The 23,600-nt window shown below is 39.0% G+C and overlaps 1 protein-coding gene and 2 pseudogenes across 7 annotated transcripts in view; all 3 read right to left on the reverse strand.

Annotated features, from left to right (window-relative positions):
• The window catches only part of RGSL1 (regulator of G protein signaling like 1), a 107,709-nt gene that overhangs the window by 27,800 nt on the left and 56,309 nt on the right, over positions 1–23,600 (reverse strand). For 6 of the 7 annotated variants that reach the window (XM_037825215.1, XM_037825214.1, XM_037825219.1 and 3 more), the window contains 4 exons: positions 23,236–23,458; positions 20,156–20,263; positions 12,943–13,048; positions 1,134–1,245 (listed from right to left, as the gene is read on the reverse strand). In XM_037825215.1, coding sequence (XP_037681143.1) covers positions 1,134–1,245; positions 12,943–13,048; positions 20,156–20,263; positions 23,236–23,458 — 549 coding nt within the window. Of the gene's footprint in view, positions 1–1,133; positions 1,246–1,664; positions 1,783–3,151; positions 3,346–12,942; positions 13,049–20,155; positions 20,264–23,235; positions 23,459–23,600 lie in introns of all 7 variants that reach the window. The other variant, XM_037825220.1, reaches the window with a different exon arrangement.
• Positions 7,174–9,979, reverse strand: LOC119526257 (annotated as a pseudogene).
• On the reverse strand, positions 14,599–15,890 carry LOC119526265 (annotated as a pseudogene).

A 23,600-nucleotide genomic window follows, 5' to 3' on the forward strand; every position in this document is an offset into this window, starting at 1 on the left:
TTGTATAATTTGGGTCAATTAACTTGTCTCAGTGTCTCCAGGTGTTCAGTCAAAGCAATAGCTTTCAAGGCCGTAGAGATTATATATGTAAATTCTGATGCAATACTTGGCACAAAGTAGACATTTAGTACCTGTTTCTTTCCTTTTCTCTATTCTTTTCTAAGATCACAGAGCAAATGACAGACCTGAAATTAAAACTAATTGTCCAGGTTCCTGGTAGAGTATTCTTTTAAACATCCTGTGTGGTCATTCATGGTGCAGTGACCCAGAGTGGGTTATGTGCGGAGGAAATATGGAGGTGAAACAGGGAGGGGGTCGTGGAGGAGCAAATTGTCACGTTTCTGGAGTAGTGGGTAAATGGGCTCAGACACTGTTTTCAGAGATATCTTAGCATGAATTTAGGAGTCAGGCAGAGCTGGACTCAAGTTTTTCTGAAACTAATCAACCCTACAACATATTAAGGAAGTATTATATAAGGGGATGCTTCTTTTTCTTTGTTCATACCATGCAACAAGACTTGAATAACATTCCTGCCTCTTCCTTTCTTTTCTCCTCCCATGGTGAAGGAGTGAGAAAGAGAACTGAAAAGTTCCGAAGAAGGAAATGGGTATGCTCAGCTCTCAGCTCTGTGCATTCTCTCTCTTGGATTTGCATGTCTGCAGCAAACTTGAGTTCAGTCTACCTTTTGTCATATAGTCAGGGGCTCAGCCTGATGGGGGAGGGCTAAACTGTTCAGTTATGCCAGTGACTTCACGTGTATGTTGGTCTAATTTGGGTGCAGAGAGAGTTAGCAAATCCATTTGGCTTCATGACTAATTTGTGCCATCTAAACTAGCTTCCAGTAGTAATAAAACTGACATTTTGATTTCCCTGTATCTGACCCCTGTGCCTTCTCTCCATTGGTTCTAACCATGGATAGAGAAGAGAATGGCTCCCTTAAGTTCCCAGTATAACAATTTCTCTGAACCTCAGATACCTCTTTTGAAACACAAGGATTTAAAAATTTACCCCAAAGGGTAACTGTTTTGGTGATTAAATAGGTTAACAATGAAGAGTCATTTGTATAGTGGACAATGCATAGGCAGTGGTTTCCTTGTCCCCAGTGTCTTGCTTTCACTTTCTTCCTCACTGACCTGTGATTCCTGTAGGTAAGTCGTTGTCCTTGAGACTTTCCTATGGGAAACCGGTACTTCATTTTCAGTCTCCAGAGGACCAGGCGGGAACAGCTCTTGGTAATCTTTGAACCTGCCAGCAGGAGACCAAGAATATCAAACAGGGAAAAAAGCCTGACATGTGAAGGATATCAAGGCAAATTTACCTCAGCTTTAGGAGGAAGTGGGACGTGCAGGATGGTGGAATACCAAACAATACCCTTGTTACCATTTCAGTCCTTTGCTAATGCCAGTCTGTCCTTCCTGATCAACACTGTACAGTTCTTTTGTTAAGGCAAGTTAAATGTGTGTATGAATGTGTGTGTGTGTGTGTGTGTGTAGGTAGGTAGGTAGGTAGGTAGAAGGGTTCAAGATATGTTTGGCTTTTTCTTTTGTACAGAGGTTCTGGCAATGGGCTATGAGAATGGATTCTGAGACTCCTTGATCAATGTGGTTTTCAGAAACCAATGACTAGGTCCAGAAAGAATCACTGCCAACATGGGACATACTCACCACTTTTCTTCCAGAGATTTTATGACACAGCCCTGGACTGTTAACAATGCAGTTGTGCTGATACGGCGCATGTGAGAGATTTCTTTGATGAAAGGGACATTGCACTGTAACATTTCTTCTAAAAAAATATGCAAGAGAGTAAAAAAGCCATCATCCTCTTGTCTACCGTTTTCTGAGTTAGATGGTGTTTGGTGTTTTCTTCATTTTGGAGTCTCACAGCCCCCATTCTCCATCCAACTAGTACTGGAGCCATCCTCAATTTGAAAATCTCACAAGCATATTTGGAAAGTTAGGTGCAAAAGTATTTGTAAGGCAAATACTTTTTCTGGACTAGTCCCATTAAAATTTCAAAGAAGAGTGCTTAAGGGAAGGAAATTTTTAAGAGACTCATGTCTGCAGCTTATTTGATGTTTTCTCTTTAAAGGGTAGGGGAGTTGCTGGGTAGGTGGAGAATCTAAGATTATAAATATCATATGCCAAGATGATTCTCCAGATGTCTAGAGACTGCTGTGTGCAATAATAAAACTTGAAAACTTATCAAGGACAGGATCTGGTACTTCTCTTTTTCTTCTATCCCATTCACAATGATGTATAGAACTTGACATCCTGATACTCAACAAATAAACATTTCTCACAAATAAGCTTTCTTACAAATTAAGTCTTGCCAAATTTTACCTCTTTGTCTATTTTCATAAAATTTATAATCTTGTCTTGGTTAACCACAAACAAAAAACCAAATTAATAAACACAAAAAAACTATTTTCCCTTCCCCATCTATTCATCTATGCAAAGATAGAAGGCTTAATTCTCACAGCTGTAAATGTATTTACCTCCAGGGTGGGATCACACTCACCCTCTTTTTCCCCTCTAGAATTACAGGTCAGTACTCTATTTGCAACTTCTGCTTTCTAATAAGATGAATTTACATAAGCCAGATTTACCCTCCCACCTTAGACAACTAGAAAACAAGACAAAATTTACAAAACAAAGATTTTCAAGCAGAGACTTCTCCTCCCCACTGCAACTCTACTCACAAACTATGGACAGCGGAGCCTCCAAATTGTACACATTTAAACTTTGCTTTTGTGTCCAACTCCAGCCTCGTTGTTTGCGGGTCAAAAGACTTGGGTTTGAATTCAAGTCCCACCAACTGGACAAGTTATCTTCCCTGGGTTTCATTAGTAAAATAGAGCTATCTGTCCGTAACACACAAGGTTATTTTCAGGATTAAACAAAATTAAATGAGAGGGCATATGTGAAAGTGCCTTGCCCTTGGCTTCTTTTACTCAGTTACTGCTCTGGCTTTATCACTGCTGCTGTTCGCTGCTTTCACTGTCCTTATTAATCTCTGACTCTCAAAACTGCCCCCACATGGGCTCTGCTCTGTTCTCTCTCAGGGGCCTCACAGGAGACAGACCCTTTCTGGAACCACTCTCTTAAGGCTCTAAGGGAAGAAGGAAACAGGATCAGGAGAAGGGGGTGCATACCAGGAGGGATTTTGCCATGGAAGTAAGTTTTGATGACATTGTCAACGAGAGACCTGTAAAGCTTTTCATTGGTCTCAACAGTGATCTTCTGTATGGCCATCAGGAACTGCAATGGGCATTCAGACTTCCGTTCTCTGAGGAAGGCCCTGAAGAAGTCCAAGTGCTGTGTACTTAGGAGGACTTCCATTAAGTTTCTGGCAAACAAGAAAGCATCGTTGGAGGAGAGAAGGGGATGGTGACCCTGTGTTCTGTTCTGATTAGGAAATGGGAAAATGCATTTCCCAGGCTGCAGGGCTTTTAGCCATGTGCGAAGGGCATAGTGGATGAGTGGGTTAATCTATTTCCTTGGAGATAAACTTGAACCTTTATATATCCTTCCTAGGCTTGGTCCAATCATTTGACAGCCTTAATGGAAGAGTGGATTAGGGGATTGTTTTAAAGAGGATTTTTTTTTCAAGGGATTTTAAACAGTTCCTCATTGGCAGCCATATCTGAGAGGCAGAACACGGCTGATGTGGTAGTTATTGATCAATATTTCTAAATTTTCTGTGCTGTTTTCTTCTTTCACTATAAGTGCTGCTAATGTTTCATCCTCAATCCTCTTCTCCTTATGGTTTTTCCCTGGTAATCTCCACCTACTCTGTGGTTTTAATTTTCATTGGTATGAGGAAGATTTATGAAACTCTATCTCTAGTTCCAAACTTCCCTGAGTTCTGCTTCCATATTTCAACTGCCCATTGAATCTCATATTTAGGTGATACTTGTTTTTTAAACCCCTATACACACATCTGCAACTGATTAAGTTGTTCCTCCTCCTTGATTTAGCTATATCAGGGAATAATGTTACCATCAATCTAATTTCCCAAAATAGAAAATCAGGAATTATATTTAACATTTCCTTTTCCAGGCACTACCAACTCACACATCTAAGTGTCATGAGGTTCAATTGAGGCTACCTTTCCAATAAAAAACAAAAACTTCATTAATGTATAATAAATTTACTTGTTTTAAGTGTACATTTGATGATTTTTAGTAAATTTATTGAGTTGTGCAACTGTCACCATATTCCAGTTTTAGCACATTTCCATAACCCTAGTGAGAGCCCTTTTGCCTGTTTAGTTAATCCCTGTTCCCACACCAAGCCCCAGAAAACCAATAATCTACTTTCTGTCTTTATAGATTTGTCTTTTCTAGATATTTCATATAAATGATCTCTTGTGTCTAGCTTCTTCATTTAGTATAAAGTTTTCATAGTTCATACACACTATAGCATCTCTCAGTAGTTTGATCCTTTTTATTGCTGAATAATATTGCATTGTATGGACATAATACACTTTGTTTATCCACTTGCTATTTAAGTTGTTTCCACTTTGGGCAATTATGAATAATGCTCCTGTGAATATTTGTTTGCAAGTCTTTGTGTAGACATACGCTTCCACTTCTCTTCAGTGGATCCTTAGGGGTGTAATTGCTGGGTCCTATTGAGGAATGCCTTGAAGAACCCCAAGTTGTTTGTTAACTTTTTAAGAAACTGCCAAACTGGTTTTCAAATAAGTTGAACCATTTTACATTTCCATAAGCAATGTTATGAGGTTTCACCACATCCTCACTAACATTTGTCATTGTCTTTTTAATTATACACCTTCCAGTATATGTGAGGAGATATTTTATTTGGTTTTAATTTAATTTCCCTAATGACTAATGATGCTGAGCATGTTTTCATGTGACTAAGAGCCATTCATGTATTTTTTGCATATGAAATGTCTTTTTAAATCTTTTGCCTATATTTTAGTTGGGTTATTGGCTTATTATTGAGTTGTAAGAGTTCTTTGTATATAGTTGATATGTCCTTTTTTTAGAGATATTGCTTAAAAATATTTTCTCCCAATCTATAGTGTGGTTTTTCATTTTCTTAATGGTGTCTTTTGAAGTGCAAAGGTTTTGAAGTTTGATAAATTCCAATTTATCAATTTATTTTCTTTTATGGACACAATTATGATATTGTATCTTAAAAAATCTTCATATAACCTAAAGTAATAAAGATTTTCTCTTAGGTTTTTATCTAAAAATTTTATAATTTTAGCCATTCTGTTTAGAACTCTGATTTTGAGTTAATTTTTGGATTTGGTGTGAAATAGCCTGAATACTTTTTTTTTTTTTTTTTTTTTAATATATGGGTATTCAATTGTTCCAGCACCATTTGTTGTAAAGACTATCCTTTTCTCACTGAATTGCTTTGGGACCTTTGTGGAAAACTAATTGACCATAAATAAAAGAAATTATTTCTGGATTTGCAATTCTGTTCCATTGATTTCTGTGGTGTTCTGATGCCAGTAATACTGTCTGAATTACTGTAGTTTTAGAATAAATTTAAATATAATAGAGGTAAAAGTTTTCCCCCTTTGCACTTCCTTATCAAAATTAGTTCTTTGCATTTCCACATAAATGTTAGGATCAGTTTGTCAATTTCTGAAAGAAAAAGAAAGCTTCTGGAATTTTATAGGGGTTGGGTTGATCTGTACATCAATTTGAGAACTGCCACCTTCACATTATTGAGTCTTCTAATCCTTGACCACGGAATGCCTCCCCATTTATTCAGATCTTTAATTTCTGTCAGCAATATTTTATATTTTTAAACTTACAACTCTTGCACTTCTAATTAAATTTATTCTAAGTGTTTTATTCTCTCTGATGCTCTTGTGAATGCAATTATTTTCTTAGTTTCATTTTGGGATTGTTAATTCCTAGTATATCAATATACAATTAAATTTTATATATTTACCTTGCTGAATTTGTCTATTATATCTAATGTGTTTTCTTGTGGATTTCTTAGGATTTCCTACATACAGGTTTATGTAGTCTCTGAATACAGACAATTTTACTTCTGCCTTTCCAATCTACATTTTTCTTCCTGCTTGCACTGGCTAAAACCTCCAGACAATGTTGACAGAAATGTTAAGAACAGGCATCCATACCTTGCTCTCTATCTTAGGGGGAAAGCATTTAATAGTCTTTCACCAATAAGTATGATTTTTCACTACAGGTTTTTAATAGACATCCTTTATCAGGATGACACAGTTCCTTTCTATTCCAAGTTTTTTGAGAGGTATGATCATGAACGGGTGTTAGATTTTGTTAAATACTTTTTCCTGCCTCAATTGAGATAATCATATGGTTTTCTCCCATTATTCTATTAAGATGGTGTATGACATTAATTGATTTTTGGATCTTAAATCAACCTTGCATCCCTGGGATAAATCCCGTTTGGTCATGGTGTATAGTCCTTTTTATATGCTGCTTCATTCAGTTTACTAATATTTTGTTGAGGATTTTTGCATCTATATTCATGAGGGCTATAAGTCTGTAGTTTTCTTATGTCTTTGCCTGTCTCTGGTATCAGAATAATACCAGACTCATAGTATAAGTTGGGAAGTGTTCCTTCTTCTATTTCCTTGAAGAGTTTGTGGAATATTGGATTATTTCTCCTTTAAATGCTCTTCAGTTTGTCACATACCCTCAGAGTTTTCAATTTGTTTTTGACAGTTTTGCTCAGTTCTATCATTCTAGGGAAAAGATTTGCAGTTTCTCACTTCACCATTCCAAAAGTCTGATGCTTCAGGTTTTTTTTTTTTTTTTTTTTTTTTTTTAAATCTGTATCCTCCCTTCCAATCCCACTTCCACTGTTTAATTCAGACCTTTACTGTAACTTACCTTAACAAACAACTGCAACAACCTTCTATTATTTCTGCCTTTAGACTCTGGATCTCTAATCTCCTATAGTATCATTGCTATGGCTGCCAGAGTTATGTTTTTTAAAGCCTTCTTTTTTTTTTTTTGTAACAATTTTCTACTTTATTTCAGTACAATTTTCAACATACAGTCTGCTATTTTTCAAGGTATTTAATGGCTTAAAACAAAATTTCTATAGACTACTTGCAAACAGTAAAATTTAAGTAAAATGCTTGTTACATTCTTATTTGAAAACAAACTCAGGTTGAAAAAAAAATGGGGTGCGAGTTCTGCTCTCTGTTGCAATCTTACTTCAGATTCACTATTCCTTTTCTTCTTTGTGTCTGTCCTTCTTTTCTTCATTATTTTCCATGGGCTCTTCTCCATCTTCAACAATCCCATCCCCTTGGTATTTGTCATGAGTCCGTTTTGTACTGCTACCTGATTTTTTGAAGTTAAAGCGCCCTCTGCCATGTTGAAAAGTACCACGACCTCTTCCTCTTTTGGCCCAATAATCCACACCATCATCTCTGTCATCATGCAAGAAGTACTTCTTGCTCTTTGGGGTATATTCTGGATACCATTCCTCTTCCTTCGGTCTCTTTTGAAAAGTAGCATTTGAGTTGTTTGGACCTGTATATGTCCCAGCAAAAACTCCTCTGGCTCTTCCTCTGCCTCTAATTTGAAAAAAGGTTCCTCACAGTCGGCTAACACCTGCAAAGCCTGAATATTCTTTCAGTTCATGGTGCGTTTTAAATTCTTCTCTTTCCTTCTTACTTTCCTTTTCTTCTCAAGAACTGAGAGAAGAAGGTGATGATGAAGAGGATGAAGACTGAGAATGATCTTGCTCTCTACTTTTATATTTACTGCCATCTTTGTAAGATTTGTATTCCTTGTAATCTTTTGGAGTTTTTTCCTGCTTTCTTGATCCACTGGATTCCCTGGAGCCCTTGGAATCCCCCTGTTCTTTACTTCTTTCTTTTCTATGATGATCAATGTCATGTTGAAGATCAGCAGAATCACACCTTAATTTTTTATCTCCCTTTTGATTTTCTTCTTTAAAAACTGTCTCTTCTGCTTAACAGGTATGCTTCCTCAGGGCACTTGGAGAGATGTCAATTCTCCTGAGGATCTCAGGGCTCTTTTTCCAGGCACTATGCTCTTCAGGGGCTTTCTGATACGAAGTGAACCTCTCGTTTAGGGTCATTCCAGCTGATATGAAGTATTGCTCTTTAACGTGATGAACCAAGGACACAATGTGTTGAATAAATGACTCTGAAGTGCTTTTGCTGGCCTGTGGCAACTTAATGTGGTCAAAGATGGATCGGAATTCTTGCTCCTTCTTGACAGAATGGACTAGTGTACTAGCAAGTAGCCTGTCTTTAGTCAAGGAAACAGGTCTGTTGGACCCATCAAGAGGAACAGGTGCCCTTTGGAGTTTGACTTCAGAACGATGAGAATCACTGGCTGTCATTTTGTTCCTAAGTGGGCTCTCCTCACAGAAGGTAGGCTTTTCTTGGGCATCCAGGTTCTTGTGTAGAGGGGGCTGTAATCAAAGAGGTCTTTGAGCTTTTCAGACTTTACCTGCTCAGGTGACTGAGTTTCTTTCCTTACTGTTAGTCTCTCAGAATTTTTGTCATCTTCCTTGTGCTTATCTTTTACAGTACTAGGCCTTTCTACTACATATCCAGTCTCTTAAGTTTATAATTTGTTTCTTCTCTAAATCCATCACTTTCTCTATTGCCTTTCAGTGAAACTTTAGACTTGTATATGGATCCTTCCACTTCAGCATTCCAGTGAGATGTAGTGGCAAAATTTTTACCCTGATCTGTGAGAACTGCCTTCCTGAACTGTCTATAATCCTCTGTCTCCTCTGTGTCATCCCCTTCTGAATCAAACTTTTGTTTTCCAGACTCTTTATCATTGAAGTAATCTAGAGCTTCCTGATCTTTCCATTCACCCTCTGTCCTCCCTTTTTCTGATCCTTTCTCCTTTGGGGCCTCTTTATCCCTGGTATTACCCCTATCAAGCAGAAATATTCTGGACTCTTCATCTGTGAACCTTTTTAAGAACTTTCCAGTCTTTGCAGTTTCCTGATCTCCACCATCAGGATAAAATGAGGACCGATCCCCGGTCTCATCTCTAGGAGCATTCTGTGGTATGATTGTCTTCACAGGGCTTCTTTGCTACTGGATGTGAAGAATTGGACTATTCTGAGAAGGACTGTATCGACTTGACCCATTTTCTATAGAACCAGACCCAGACCTCTCCAGACTACACTGAATGGAATGTGAATGCTGGGAGGGGGTGTTTTTTTGCAGAGTGGACTGTACTGAGCATGGGGTCATCAGAGCAAGATGAACTCTGATTAGGCAGCATGGCAATAGGTAAAGGACTATGGGGTGACTGGAGACTGTTATCATAAGCTGAAAGGCCAGGCCAAATATCACCAGACGTGGCTGATTTATTAAACTCATCAATAGATTCAGATGGGTCATGTTCAAATGTATCTTCTGATTCCTCCTGTGATTTATTTTTCAAAGGACTCTCTTCTTGGGGTTCCCCTTCAGCTTTTTTGGTCTGTTTTTCCTGAGACCCATGTCTTTTAGAGACAGGTGATTTGTTATATGGGGATGAAGAATGAGAAGGGGAGGATCTTGGAGACCTAGAGGATCTATATGGTGGCGACATCTGCTTAGGGATCTCTGAGAAGAAATAGATCTTCTTTTTGGACTTCTGGAGCATGAATGACCTCGTCTAGGACTCCTAGAGTGTCTTCGATTCCAGACAGGTCTATAACTACCTCGATGGTATCTACCTTCTCCTCCTTGATAATACCCTCTGCCCCTTCCTTGTACCCATAAGGGAGCCTCATTCCTCTATTATTTCTGTAATCTCGATGATAATCTCTAGAATAAATATGATCTCTACTACAAGATCTTGAATGCGTCCTGGAACGAGACCTAGAACTGTATCTCTTCTTTCTAGAGTGTGATCTTGATCTTGATTGAGAACTAGACTGTGATCTAGACTTTGATCTTGAAGAATGTGATCTAGAATTGGAGTGACCCATTTCTTTACTCCTTGGGCTTTACAAAGAACTGAGCAGTCCTGCAAAGTCTTTGAGATACTGTCAAATTCTTCCTGGAGACAATGTTCTGAGAAACTAAACTCTAAATTCAAATTGTTGATACACCGGGGCACCGCTCCGAGGCCTCAGCTTCATTGTAACTACACAGCAGCCATTTCCCAACTCAAGAACAGGAGGAAAACCATAGAGGAGACTTCCATGCGCAGCTTGGTCCATCACTTCCGCTTTTTCAAAGCCTTCTAATCCAATGCTGCTGCCCCCTGCTCCAACAAACCACAATGTATCCCCATTGCCACTAAATCAATACAAATTCCTTATAAATAAATCAAGATTTTTTTTTTGGCTATTTGGTCTCAATTTAGCTTTTGAAACTTATGTTTTATGTCCCTTCACCCTATGCATTCTATGCTTAAACACCACTGTACAATTTTCAGGTCTTTGAATATTACTTTTCATTCATAATTTTATGTCCTTGTGTCATTCCTTCAACTTGGAAGGCTTGGTCTTAACCACAAAACATTCCCATTTATTTGTAGTTGAATTCCTACATGCAGTTCAGGGCCTCTTGTGATACTCTAATTTTTCCCATCCTCATTCAAAATTTCTTTCCCCTTCCACTATACTATCACAGCAATTTAGCTAAAATTTTATTGTATCATTTTAAAGAGCTTCCTTGTATTTTATTTAATTATGCATTAGATTAAGGTTAGAGATTTTGTCTTATTTTTGTATCAATACCACCCACAGAGTGTCTGGGTCTCCGCATGTGATCAGTAACTTTATTACAATGAATAAGAGTGAGGGGCAGCTCCCTCCTACATGGGATCTGACACCCAGGGGAGTAAATCTCCCTGGCAACGTGGAATATGACTCCCAGGGAGGTATCTAGACCCGGCATCGTGGGATGGAGAACATCTTCTTGACCAAAAGGGGGATGTGAAAGGAAATGAAATAAGCTTCAGTGGCAGAGATATTCCAAAAGGAGCCAAGAGGTCACTCTAGTGGTCATTCTTATGCACAATATAAACAACCCTTTTCAGGTTCTAATGAATTGGAATAGCTAGCAGTAAATACCTGAACCTATCAACCTACAACCCAGAACCCTTGAATCTTGAAGATGATTGTATAAAAATGTAGCTTATGAGGGGTGACAATGTGATTGGGAAAGCCATATGGACCACACTCACCTTTGTCCAGTGTATGAATGGATGAGTAGAAAAATGGGGGCGCAAAAAAAAAAAAAAAAAAAAAAGGCACCCAGTGTCCTTTTTTACTTTAATTGTTCTTTTCCACTTTAATTTTTATTCTTCTTATTTTTTTGTGTGTGGTAACGAAAATGTTCAAAAATTAATTTTGGTGATGAACGCACAACTATATAATGTACTTACTGTGAACAACAGAATGTATGCTTTGTATGACTGCATGGTATGTGAATATATCTCAATAAAATTGAATTAAAAATAGATTGGGGTGATGAATGCACAACTTTATGATGTTACTGTGAACAGCTGATTGTACACCATGGATGATTGTATGGTATGTGAATATATCGCTATAAAAATGAATTTAAAATTAAAAAAAAAAGAGTGAGGGGAAGGATTTAAGAGAATTGTTCACAACTATATTCCTGGACCATTGTTATGATCTTAACTAAAGACATGAAAGTGGACAATACAGCCATGAATGTTCCTCTAGAGTTTAATGATCGTATGAATATGTGATTTACAAAAGACTTCTACGATACTCATGATCAAATAATTGGGCAATAAATATTTCTGTGGACATAGACAGTGGAGAGGGGTGAGTGGTAAAAATTGGAGAAGCCAAAGGAAGAAATGATTGAACCTCAGGAAATGATTTCAGTTACTTAAAGGGGATAAAGATTATCTAGAGTATTGATAAAAGACAGAGAACTTATCACTTCTAGTGAGTATTATCAGTAACTGAAAATATTCTTGTGGGAAAATTTTTTTAATGAAAAAGACTTTGCCAGTGACTGAGTCTACAAAATTTATATGTGCCACTATATCCCCATAAGCTAGAAGAGTACCTTTCATATAGCTAGTCATTAATAAATAATTACTTTTTAATAATATTGGTTCATCAGTTGTAACAAAGATAATAAAACAAAATGTTTATAATAGGGAAAACTGTGGAGGGAGCATATATAGCAACTCTGTATTTTCTGCAAAATTTTTCTGTAAACCTACAACTGCTCTAATAAAAAATACATAATTATTGAATAAAAATGAATGCATTAATGAGAGAATGGCATGACCTTCAAAAAATTATTGTCAAGTTGAGAAAATGGAAAACATAATCTAAAAAGTAGTACATTGTAAGTGCTTGGCATCTTCAGGGATTCTGGATTTTGGAGGAGGGGGCAATCATAGGAGACATAAAATATGGAGAACTTTTATGTAGAGGTGACACTTGTGCTAAGGTAAGTGGGAAGAAAGGAGAATGAGACTCCCAGTCCTCGCCTAGCAGTGGGACCTTCCAGAGGCTGACATTAGAATTGATGATAAAGTAAGAGACAGGAAGTAAGGAACGAGTTAGAAGGCTACTACAGTAGTACATATACAATCCAGAAAAACACGAATCAGAAAGGATACAACTACAAAGGTGTTCATTGTGGTGATATTTATAATAAAAAATTAAAGGCAAAGTAAATGTCCAAAAAAGGGTACGGTTAAATAAATCATGCTATATCCATATGAAGGAAGGAAATACATCCATACATATTGACACAAAAAGTTATTGCATAATATATTTTGTATGATGCCAATTTTAGGAAATAAATAAATAATGATTTATAATACCAAGCTTGCCTGTGCACATATGTGTGATACATGGGAAAAGGTCTAGAAACCCATACATAGTAAGATAAATTCAGCATTAGCTAGCACGTTGAGATTAAAGAGAGACCTTATGCCTGGAGATGTGGGTATAGCCAGATCCTGTGTCTTACCTGGGTCTCAACGAGGGCTTTCTTGAAGTAGTCCTTTTAAAGAAGGATGCTCTCCTTTGTGACTGCACAGCCACTGTTGGTTCCTTGACAATTTCTATGCTAAAATCTAATGAAAAAATCACAAAGTTGGGGAACATCATGTTATAAGGAACATTGCAGAGAATAAGAAGGGCCCAAATAGCAAGGACATGTATCAGACATTAAGTGCAGGTGGAAAAACTGCAGTCCCCACAACTTCTGCCATCTCAGGCCAGTATTGCTGAGAACAAAGACCTAGGGAGCATTTCCACCTGAGAGTAGTATCCGTCCAAGGTGTGTTAGCTAAGACTGCTGGCCACTAGGCCTAGAACCAACCTTCCTTAGAAAGACTGCTGAGACCAAGTCCAACAATCTCTCCTACTTATTACACAGTCAACACCCAAGTGTCATCCCTCCCTCAACCTGCTATTTGTTCTGGGCCATCATCTACACGACAATTTGTCTTACTCGACACATCTGCTATCCATCTAACCCCTTCCACTTGCCCTCTGGGACTCTTTCTCTGTAATCAGCAAAGCCTTTCATAATTTCGGTTTCTTCTTCAAGGGTTCCCTCCACCTTCTTTTTTTTTTTTTGCTTTAAAAATTTTTAATATATCAAAAGGCCTGCTTTAGTGACATGCTACTCCCACCAGAAAATAACCCCAGTACCCCCTTGTCGGGAACATAAAGCTTACGTTGACCAGCCAACTCGTATTGCTGAACCCCTGTGTGCACAAGTACGTGTGTGTCTTCCAAACCAGAGCCACCAGGCTCACGTGACTCCCACTGCTAGTAACCTGCATCTACCTGTTACTGGACCAATTCCCACTCCCTTTGGAAGGGTGGGCAGGGCACAATGAAGCTCCCCAAGTGGTAGGGAGGGAATAATGGCCTCAAGTAGCCAACTTTTCAAGCAATGCCTCTTCCACCCGGACTCAAAAGGAGATCCTTATTTCTAACCAGACAAATTTGCCTTCCAGTGATTAGAATGGTTTTCTCCTTTAGAAAAACACATATATCCACACATCCATATATATAATTTTTTTGTTTTTACATTTAAATATAAAAATACTACTCTGCTTTGTGTTATAAATGGAGGACCAAGCAATAGGAACTTTGTCTTCTTCTTATGGTAGGACTATCCATCAGTTCACACTCTTCAGGTTAGGGCATTTAGCCTCAAGCAAGGGAAGCACAACAGCAAGAGATCAAGGGCATTTTCCTCCTAATCTCCGTAACCTTTCCTTCTCTAACTCCCACTTCAAAAGGAAAGTTGGTTATAATCCTTTTTAAAACATGGAACTTCCCACCAAAAGTGGGAAGGGTAAATTCTCAGCTATCTACACAGTAAGTCAGCCCCCCCTCACCTTAGCTAACCTCACAGAAAAAGTCCTGCTCTCCTTTCACAAACACAGATGTTCCCTGTCCAGACTGGACTATGCCTAGTGGACAAACACACCTGATTAAATGGAACCAGTGGTTATGTTGCCCCTCCCGCCCCTCCTCACTAATGCACTACTTCCTCAGTCTTCCAAAGCTTCTGTGATAGGATAAGAAGGGGGATGGGGTGGGTGTGAAGAGATTAAGAACTTGATCCCTCTACCCTGACCCAAAAAAGCAAGAATTATTCACTGGGCACAAGGGAAAAAAAAGACCTTGATATTCTGCCCTTTGAGTTACAGTTAGTACAACAATTGGGAGAGAGGAAAAGTGGGAGTCGGATGAAGAACTGGGAGGGGTTTGATGGCTGGAGGTCTAAGTCCACTTAGTTCTTGTACTGGAAGGGCTCGTCGCCAGTCTCGTTGAGCAGACACGTGCGTATGAGGGCTTCTGTCACCCCAAAGGGGTCACAGTTGGCAGAGGGGCGGCGGTCTTCAAAGTAGCCCTTCTTCTCCTGGCCAACCATCCGGGGAATGCAGATGCTTGCGCCACGGTTGGCTACACCGGGGAATGCGGATGCTGGTGCCACGGTTGGCTACACCAGCAGAGAAATCATTGATGTTGGAGGTTTTGTTGAATCCAGTAGGCGCTGGGCGATGTCGAGGGCCCCCTTGGGATTGTAGGCATGGATGTGGTACTGGTGCCGTTTGCTTAGTTTCTTGATGGACTCCTCAGTGTACTTCAGACCATTCTCTTCTCGCATGGCCTTGGCTGAAGTTGGTATGGCAGCCGGCACCGTTCCAGTTCCCAGGAATGGGCTCAGGATCGAAGGTTGCTATCACACGCCAAAGTCTTCACATACATGATGCAAGATGAAACGGGCCACCCAGAGAAGTTCTCCCACGTCAGTGCCTTCACAGGGTCCTATCTGGAATTCCCACTGGGCAGGTATGGCCTCAGCATTCGTTCCCACGCTCTTGATGCCAGTGAGCAAGCAGGCCCGGTAGTGGGCCTCCACGATGTCTCTGCCATAGGCTCTGTCAGTTCCCACTCCACAGTAATATGGGCCTTGAGGCCCAGGGAAGCCATTGGAAGGCCAGCCAAAGGGGTGTCCGTCTGTCCCCATCAGGGTATATTCCTGCTCCAGGGGTGCATGCTGTTCACCACGTCCGTTATCCATTTATAGGAGTGCCTTAAATTGGTCTCTGCAGGCTTTCGGTTGTACTTGAAGACTTCACAGATCACCAGCTTGTTGGGGTCCTTGTGCAAAGGGTCCCAAAACATGGCAACAGGAGTGAGATACATGTCACTGTTGGAGCCTTCAGACTGAAAAGTACTAGAGCCATCAAAATTCCACTCAGGCAGCTCTTCGGCACACTTGGGTTCACTGTCCAGGGTGCAGGTCTTACAGCGCAGTCCTTCTCCAGTGCCATCGATCCAGATATACATGGCCTGGACTTTCTTGCCCTGGGGCAGAGCCATGTATACCTGCTTGATGCCTTTTTTCAAGTGGGAACTTGCTGAGGTTGCCATGGTGGAAGGTGTTCTTTGCAGCAAGCAGGACAGAAGGCGGGAAGGCCGTGAGAGTGAAATGAGAGGAAGCACGGTGTGCAGTTCAGATGCCCAACTCTTCTCTCATTCTTGGCTCTCTCCTTCCACCTTCTTGCTTTAACTGAAACCATTCAAATCATTCTCTTTCCTAAGGATGCTGCTTCTATTGCAGTCTTCTTAAATGTTGATTGTTTATTCTATCACATCACAATTCAGAGACAGTGTTTTGGTTCCCTACAGCCATTAGAAACCATTATTCAAAAAAAATATTAAAGCACAAATATTGAAGAATAATAGATTCCAAGGATCTCAGTATTAGAAGAGCCCTTAGAAGTTAATGTTGCAAAAGAAAGCATAGACTGTAAACTCATTAAGGGCAAGGTTGATGTGTTATTCATCTTTATAACAACGCTTAGAAATTAGAACAGGGCCTAGTTATATAATAAATGATTTGCAAATGTTTATTAAGTAGGATGAACCCTCACAAGAAATTTTTGTGTGGTTTGATAATAGTTTAAGTGACAAGCAGTGTAGAAAGAGGATTTGATATAATAGAAATATATACTGAATCCAAAGAAATGCAATTGAATAAGTGTAAAAATAAAACCCAGACTGTGGAAGGCTAGATATCCTAAAACAAAACACAACAAAACAAAATTTTCCAATACAAAACACCAAGAAATGCTAGATTAAAAACAGTACATTTTTAAGGTCACAAGTAAGCTTTCAAGAAATTAAGACAAAACAGAACAAAAACATGGAGACTAGAAACAAAGAGGATGCTATAAACCTGAAAGTTAAGCTGACACCAGTACTTCCACTGCCATGTTAAAGACACATTGGGACAGGAAAAAAAAAAACCCACAGTCCTTCAGAAAATGGGCAAAACTTTGGAACTGCTTTTACTCTCCAGGAATTTGCCAACTACGAAAATTACTGAGAAATTTAGCAGTTTTTGGCAACCCTTGGGGAAAGAGAGGACAAAAATTGGAATTCAGGGACAGCCAATAATAGGCTTTTAATGAGGTCTCCAAGGACTAAGAGGGAATCAGAAATGGTTCATTCATCTAAGGGAATAAAAATCAACTTTTAATCACCTCCAAACCCTCATCTGGATTTCTCAAGTTTAGTGTCTGCCAGAGCAAAAAGAAAATCACCTCTTGAGGAAAATAACTTCATCCAGAGCCTGCACTTATCTCTATAAATTTTCACAGACAATATTCACAAATCAATCTGAAACAACAAAGTATTGAAACAAACTTGACCAAAAACCAAGGGAGAAAAACCTAACATTTGAAAAACACAGGAAATGCAGCTAATAGGTTCATCAAAACTGGCCTTTAAAATGACTCTTATTAGTATAGATCAAGGAACTAAAAGATAGAAAGGAAAATTTCAGCATAGAACTGAAGATTAAAAAGAAACAAATAGAAATTCTAGCAATAAAACTGAGCCTAAAATTCATATGAAATAGCAAATTACACTGAATAGCCTAAATAATCTTGAAAAAGAAGAAGAAATTTTGAGGACTTACATTTCCCAATTTCAAACCTTATCACAAAGTAATCAAAACAGTGTAGTACTGGAAAAAGGATAAATATATAGAACAATGGAATAGAATTGAGAGTCCAGAAATAAATTGATACAGCATATGTCTGACAGGGGTCTAGTATCCAGAATATATAAAGAACTCTTAAACTAAACAATAATAAAAAAAAAAACCCTGATTTTAAAAATGGGCAAAGAGCTTGAACAGACATTTCTCTAAAGAAAATACACAAATGGCCAATAGGAACATGGAAAGATGCGCAACATCATCAAAATCATCAAAATCATCATCATCAAAATCATCAAAATCATCATCATCAAAATCATCAAAATCACAATGAGATAACACTACATACCCAATAATATTGCTATAATAATAATAGCAATAATAAAACAGAAAATAGCAAGTGTTGGCGAGGATATGGAGAAATTGGAATGTTCATACATTGCTGGTGGGAAGGTAAAATGATGCAGTTTCCATGAAAAACATTTTGGCGATTCCTCCGAAAGTTAGACATGGAGTTACCATATGACCTAGTAATTCTGCTTTGAGTATATACTAAAAAGAATTGAATACAGGTATTCAAACAAAAAAAAAATACACAAATGTTCCTAGCAGCACAATTCACAGTTGCCAAAAGAGGGAAACCCAAATATCCATCAACTGATTAATAGATAAATAAAATGTGGTATATCCATACAATGGAATATCATTCAGGCATTAAAAGGAATGAAGTATTGATACATGCTACAACATGGATGAACTATGAAAACATGCTAAGTGAAAGAAGCTAACACTAAAGACCACACATGATATGATTCCATTTGTATGAAATGTCCAGAATAGGCAAATCTATAAAGACAGGAGAATAGGGTTATCAGGGGATGGGGGAAGAAGAATGGTGATAGCCTGCTTAATGGGTATGGGTTTCTTTTTGGGGTGATGAAAATGTTTTGGAACTGACAGAGATGATGACTACACAATGTTGTGAATATAAGAAATACCACATAATTTTATATTTTAAAACAGTTAATTTTATGTTATATAAATTTTATCTCAATAAAAAACCTGCAAAGATATCAGATCTCCCCAAGGTGATCTATAGATTGGGAGTTTAAAATAACAATGAAATCACCAACACATAGGACAAAAATGCAAAAACTTGGTGTTAAATGTGCTATGATAAAGACACTTGTTACCAGTATGACATTTGAAACAAAAAGGCAGAGCTGTGCCTTGTTCGACCTCAGCTGGGAACATATGCGTAGGGCTGGCAACTCAAGTTTTTTGCTGCTCTGTGCATGTCCAAGAAAGACCACAAAGTGCCATGTATTGATTTGGGGGCTACAAATAAATTTTAGTGAGCAGACAAATTTGAAAATATGGAATTGGCAAATAAAGAGGATTGACTATATCTCAAATCATACCAGCCACATCTCAAATACTCAACAGCTACATGGTGCTAGTGGCTTCTGTATTGGGCAGTGCTGGTCCAGAGGTCTTGGTTCAGAGAAAAGGGGATGCTGCTCCTTGCAGACACAATAGGTGCTCCATCACTTCAATCACCTCATGCTAAGAGGCCAGCAAACAAGGAGAGAAATGACTATACTGTCAGGGTAATTGACGCTGATCAACAGTATCATCATTTACACAGTGGGGGCAAGAAAGTATTCATTTGGCATTCTTGGTACTCCCCTGCCCAATTTTGATGATAATTGACAAGTGCAACAGCCACAGCCTGAGAAGGCATGATGACCAGGGGCCCAGACTCCTCAAGGATGAGAGTCTAGGTTGTGGACCAGGTAAGCCACCAAGACCAGTAGAGTTACTAGCTGAGCATGGGGGAAAATGCAGACTGGGTAGTAAACAAGGGAGAGGAATATATTAATTATAGTCTCCAAATAAGCTGTAGTAGTGTGGGCTAACCTTTCTCATAAATGTTCCCTAGGAAAAGAAACCAACCAGACTCATGGAGGAGCTGTGACAAGATGGAGTGAAATTTCTGTACAAAGCAAGTGGACAGTAGTGGATGCTGTGGGGCATGACCCAGATCCCACTAGGATTAAGTACTCATTCCTGTGGCTGCCTGGCATGTTGGCTGCTGATGGCTCACAGCTGAGGTCCTTTCTGGGCGAAGCCCTGGCCAACGGTCCCTGCCCCTACCCAGCGTTACAGCCTTGTTAGGAGAAGTCACATCCTATATGGGTCAATGTGGGAGAATCAAAACCCAGGTCCATTGCCTCAAAGAGGGAAACCCTGGAAGGCCATCCCAGCTCCAGAGCTTCCTATGGTATCTGCTGAGGCCTCTTGTAACTGTCTCACAGTTCAGCACCTTCCTCTGATCAATCCTGCCTTCTTCACTCCCTTACAGATGTTGTTCTAAAAATACTACCTAACAAAACTTCTGCCACAGGTATACGATTCCAGGAAGCCCAGCAGAAGACAAATACACATTATTTAAAATCCCAGAATGATAACTATGTAAGAAGGTGGAAATTAACAATCATCATCATCAACAACAACAATTTTTATTTACATCTCACTTTCATGATGCTCTTCTATTGATTTGTAGAGGAAATAAAAGACATGTAATTGGGACCTGACTATTCTTTCACTTCAAACAAAGCATGATTTCTCTTCTGGCTTATCTCTGAGTTTGGAGATTCTCTCTTACCTGGTAGTCTCAAATCCATCCCCAAGTTTCAGCACTTACCTATTTCAGGTACTTTTTCACAATATATTTTATAATCATCACTAATCATCTCTATGGCCAACTTTGGATTCTTACAGCAGAGTTCCTCAAAGTTCATTTTACTTAAATCTGTGAGGGAAAAACAGGGGTACAGTCTAGTTGCCCACTCTTGTTGGAGATTTTGCCTTTAAAATGTTATTTAAATAGGACAAAAGTATTTTAGTGGAATGTTTACATAAGGAATACAAGTTCCCTAGGACAAATTAGAAGCAAGGAAATACAACCTCCACTCCCCTCCGGAATATTGACCCTCCAAAGCAGCCATTATCTATTGTGGGAAGGAATTGCAAAGGCATTTCAAAATTCTGCTATTGCTTCAAAGAACTTGATGCATTTAGGGATAATGCATGGCAAATAACGAGCTAGGACCTTACTCCTCCTTGGCTTTGTCTTTGAGATTACTTTCAGAATTGACAGCTTATAGATATGAATGTCATCTATAGTTACAAATCTCTATCCTTTGAGAGTTGAATTAATGTTTCTAAAATAGCCAAACATCATTTCTAGCTATGTGTGGTGAATTAAGAGAGAATACCTTTTTGTATCCAAAATGGGATGGGACTTCAGGGCAGTTTTAACAATGTTCTGGGTAATAGAAGCAGAATAGCAGAATCCTGCCTCCTCCCAAGGTGAAAACACTCATTTGTGTTGTGTGTTCAGGGGTTTAGAGTAAATCTCAGAGCACACAGTTCTCCCAGAACTCTCAGGGCAGTCCAGTACTTTCTTGGCATATACTGTTGGATCCTAAAGGGGTGTGGACTCACAAATGCCAGTCATCCTTATGTCATTGTTGTCATCATCATCATCATAATCTATTAGCCACGGGAATCTGGCCACAAGTGGAAAGAGCAGTGGGTTGCTTCTGCAGTGCATCCAGGTTCCTAGTCCCAGATCAGCCACTCACTAGCTGAGAAACCTTGGTCTTTTCACCTCTCTTAGACTAGTTTCTCCCATGAAAGATAAGAGTATTCTAGCTGTGGTTATCTATGAGTTTATGCTGTAGACTGAAGGGAGGCACCAGCCTAGCTGGGAGACAGGGTCTGACTTCAGCAAACACACAAGAGACACTTAACCAGACCAGGCTTGCATTCCGATGAAGCATTGGTGGAGACAGTAATGATATGTGTAGGGGGAGAGACCATCTCCATGGAGGGTGATTCACATCCTTCTTGGCCACTCCCTGACACTCCACAGCCACCAAAGTTGCCCAAAATGTGCGTGGTGAAATTTACCAGCCATCTCTTCTTCCACTTTTTCCTTGATTTCTGGGAGATATTCTGGAGTGCTTGGATTTTAGAGAGAATGTGGAATCTCTCTAAGTAACAAAGCCTTTCATGCTAGAATTAACCAACGCATGCCTATGTAGCATGAGTATGAGTCCTCAAATGGACAAGCATCCAGGGGTCTTGTTTGTATATGAAATGCATATTAAAGTTTTGAGAGTTGTGTGTTATATTTTTTAGTGTGTCCTAACAACTCCCATTTGTTGAGTACCTCCTTGCTATGTAAATACATTACTTCTCACCCTCTCAACAATTCTGCAAACTGGGGGCCATTATTCTCATTTTATAGGAAATGAGGCTCAGAGAAGGGAAGTAACTTGCCCAAGCAAACAGAGCTAGTGAGTGGTGGAACTAAAGTTTCAAAGCTTATGCTTTCTTCATCAGCATTTTTCAAACCCTGGTTGTCATGACTCATTGTTATGCTGAAATGTAAATTTAGTGAGTCATTGCCAGCTTTAAAAAATTGAAATGGAATAGAATAGAGAATAACAGAGTGCATCATCTTATGTAATAAGGGCAAGTATTGTTTCATGAGTTTTTATTTCATATGTATGCATACACATATCCACAGGTATATGTTCCCTGAGTCATGATGTCAAATGTATTTCTTGTTGTGAATTGAAGTTTAAGAAATACTGCAGTACTCCAACTGCTTCAGCATAGATAATTAAAGCAGTCTGTTCAATATGAGTAAAAATGCCTAACATTTATTGGAATCTTACTATTCCTTTACTTTGTGCTAATAGCTTTCATAATTATCTTGTGTCATCTTTACAATAGCCTGTTATCATTTCCATTTTACAGATGAGAAAACCGGGGCTTAAAGAGAGGTTAAATACATGGCTTAAGTTTACACAGCCAATAGTAGAGCTAGGATATAACCCTAGACCTCCAGGACAGCAAAGCCTTGTGCTCCTAACCACTGCTCTCCACTGCCTGGGGCGGGCTGGTATGTTATGTATGGGGATGGCTGTTAAAAATGTCCTCAAATATGGACAAGCAAAATGTGGTTTATTCATATAGTAGAATATTATTCAGCTGTAAAAGGGAATGAAGTTCTGATATATGTGACAACATGGATAAACTTTGAAGACATTATGCCAAGTGAAATAAGCCAGATACGAAAGGATGGACATTGCATGATTCTGCTTACATGAAATGGCTAGAATATTCAAATTCAAAGAGACAGAAAGTAGAATAGCGATTACCAGAGCCCAGGGATAATGAAGAATAGGAAATGAATGATAATGGGTACAGAGTTTTTGTTTGGAGTGATGAAAAAGTTTTGGTAATTGGATGGTGGTACTGGCAGCACAAAATTGTGAATGTAATCCATGCTACATATATCCAAAATGAAATTTTAAAAAACAAATGTATTCACAGAAATGCCTTAGATCTGATTCTGAGGGAGGTGTGGTAAGGTGGAAGATGCTTACCAGATGCATGGAATGAAGTATTCATTGAAGCTTTTGTTGGACCAAACTTGAGTGCCCCAGCTGTCTTCAGAGTCAGTAGAGGGCCCCACAGTCTGTCTGGATTCAAATCCTGACTCTCCCACTGTCTGACCTTAGGAAGTCATTTATCCTCTCTGTGCCTCAGTTACTCAGTACTAATCTCATAGAATATTTTGAAGATCACATGAGGTAATTGTTGCATTGCACAGTGCTAATGCACAGTAAATAATCACTATATGTTAAAATTAATATTTCCCAGTTCCCTCTAAGTAAGGGTGAAAAACATTATAATGACTGCCCTTACCTTCCAGAACAACTTGAGACATCGGCTCCACCTGGAGAGACCCGCCTTGCCTCAGGTCCTCAGTAGCTACCTTTTGCCACTGCAGAGACTCCATTTCCTCCAGGTTAGCTAAAGCTTGGCTTAACTCCAGAGCTTCCTGAATCCTCTTAAATAGAAGAACACTCTCCTCTTTGCTCAGAGATTCTTTTTTATGCCTCTTGATGTTGATGATCCCGCTCTGAGTCTAAGAGAAGGAGGGTAGGGAGACACACAGCATTTGCCACAGGAACTGGACCAGCAGCAGGATTTCTGTAACAGTTCACTCCTTCTGTACTTCCCTGTCACACAGTCCTATGCTGATTGTTTTCAATGTGTTAAGAATGATT

This window comes from Choloepus didactylus, chromosome 2 (assembly GCF_015220235.1).
Source record: "Choloepus didactylus isolate mChoDid1 chromosome 2, mChoDid1.pri, whole genome shotgun sequence".
NCBI classification, from domain to species: domain Eukaryota; kingdom Metazoa; phylum Chordata; class Mammalia; order Pilosa; family Megalonychidae; genus Choloepus; species Choloepus didactylus.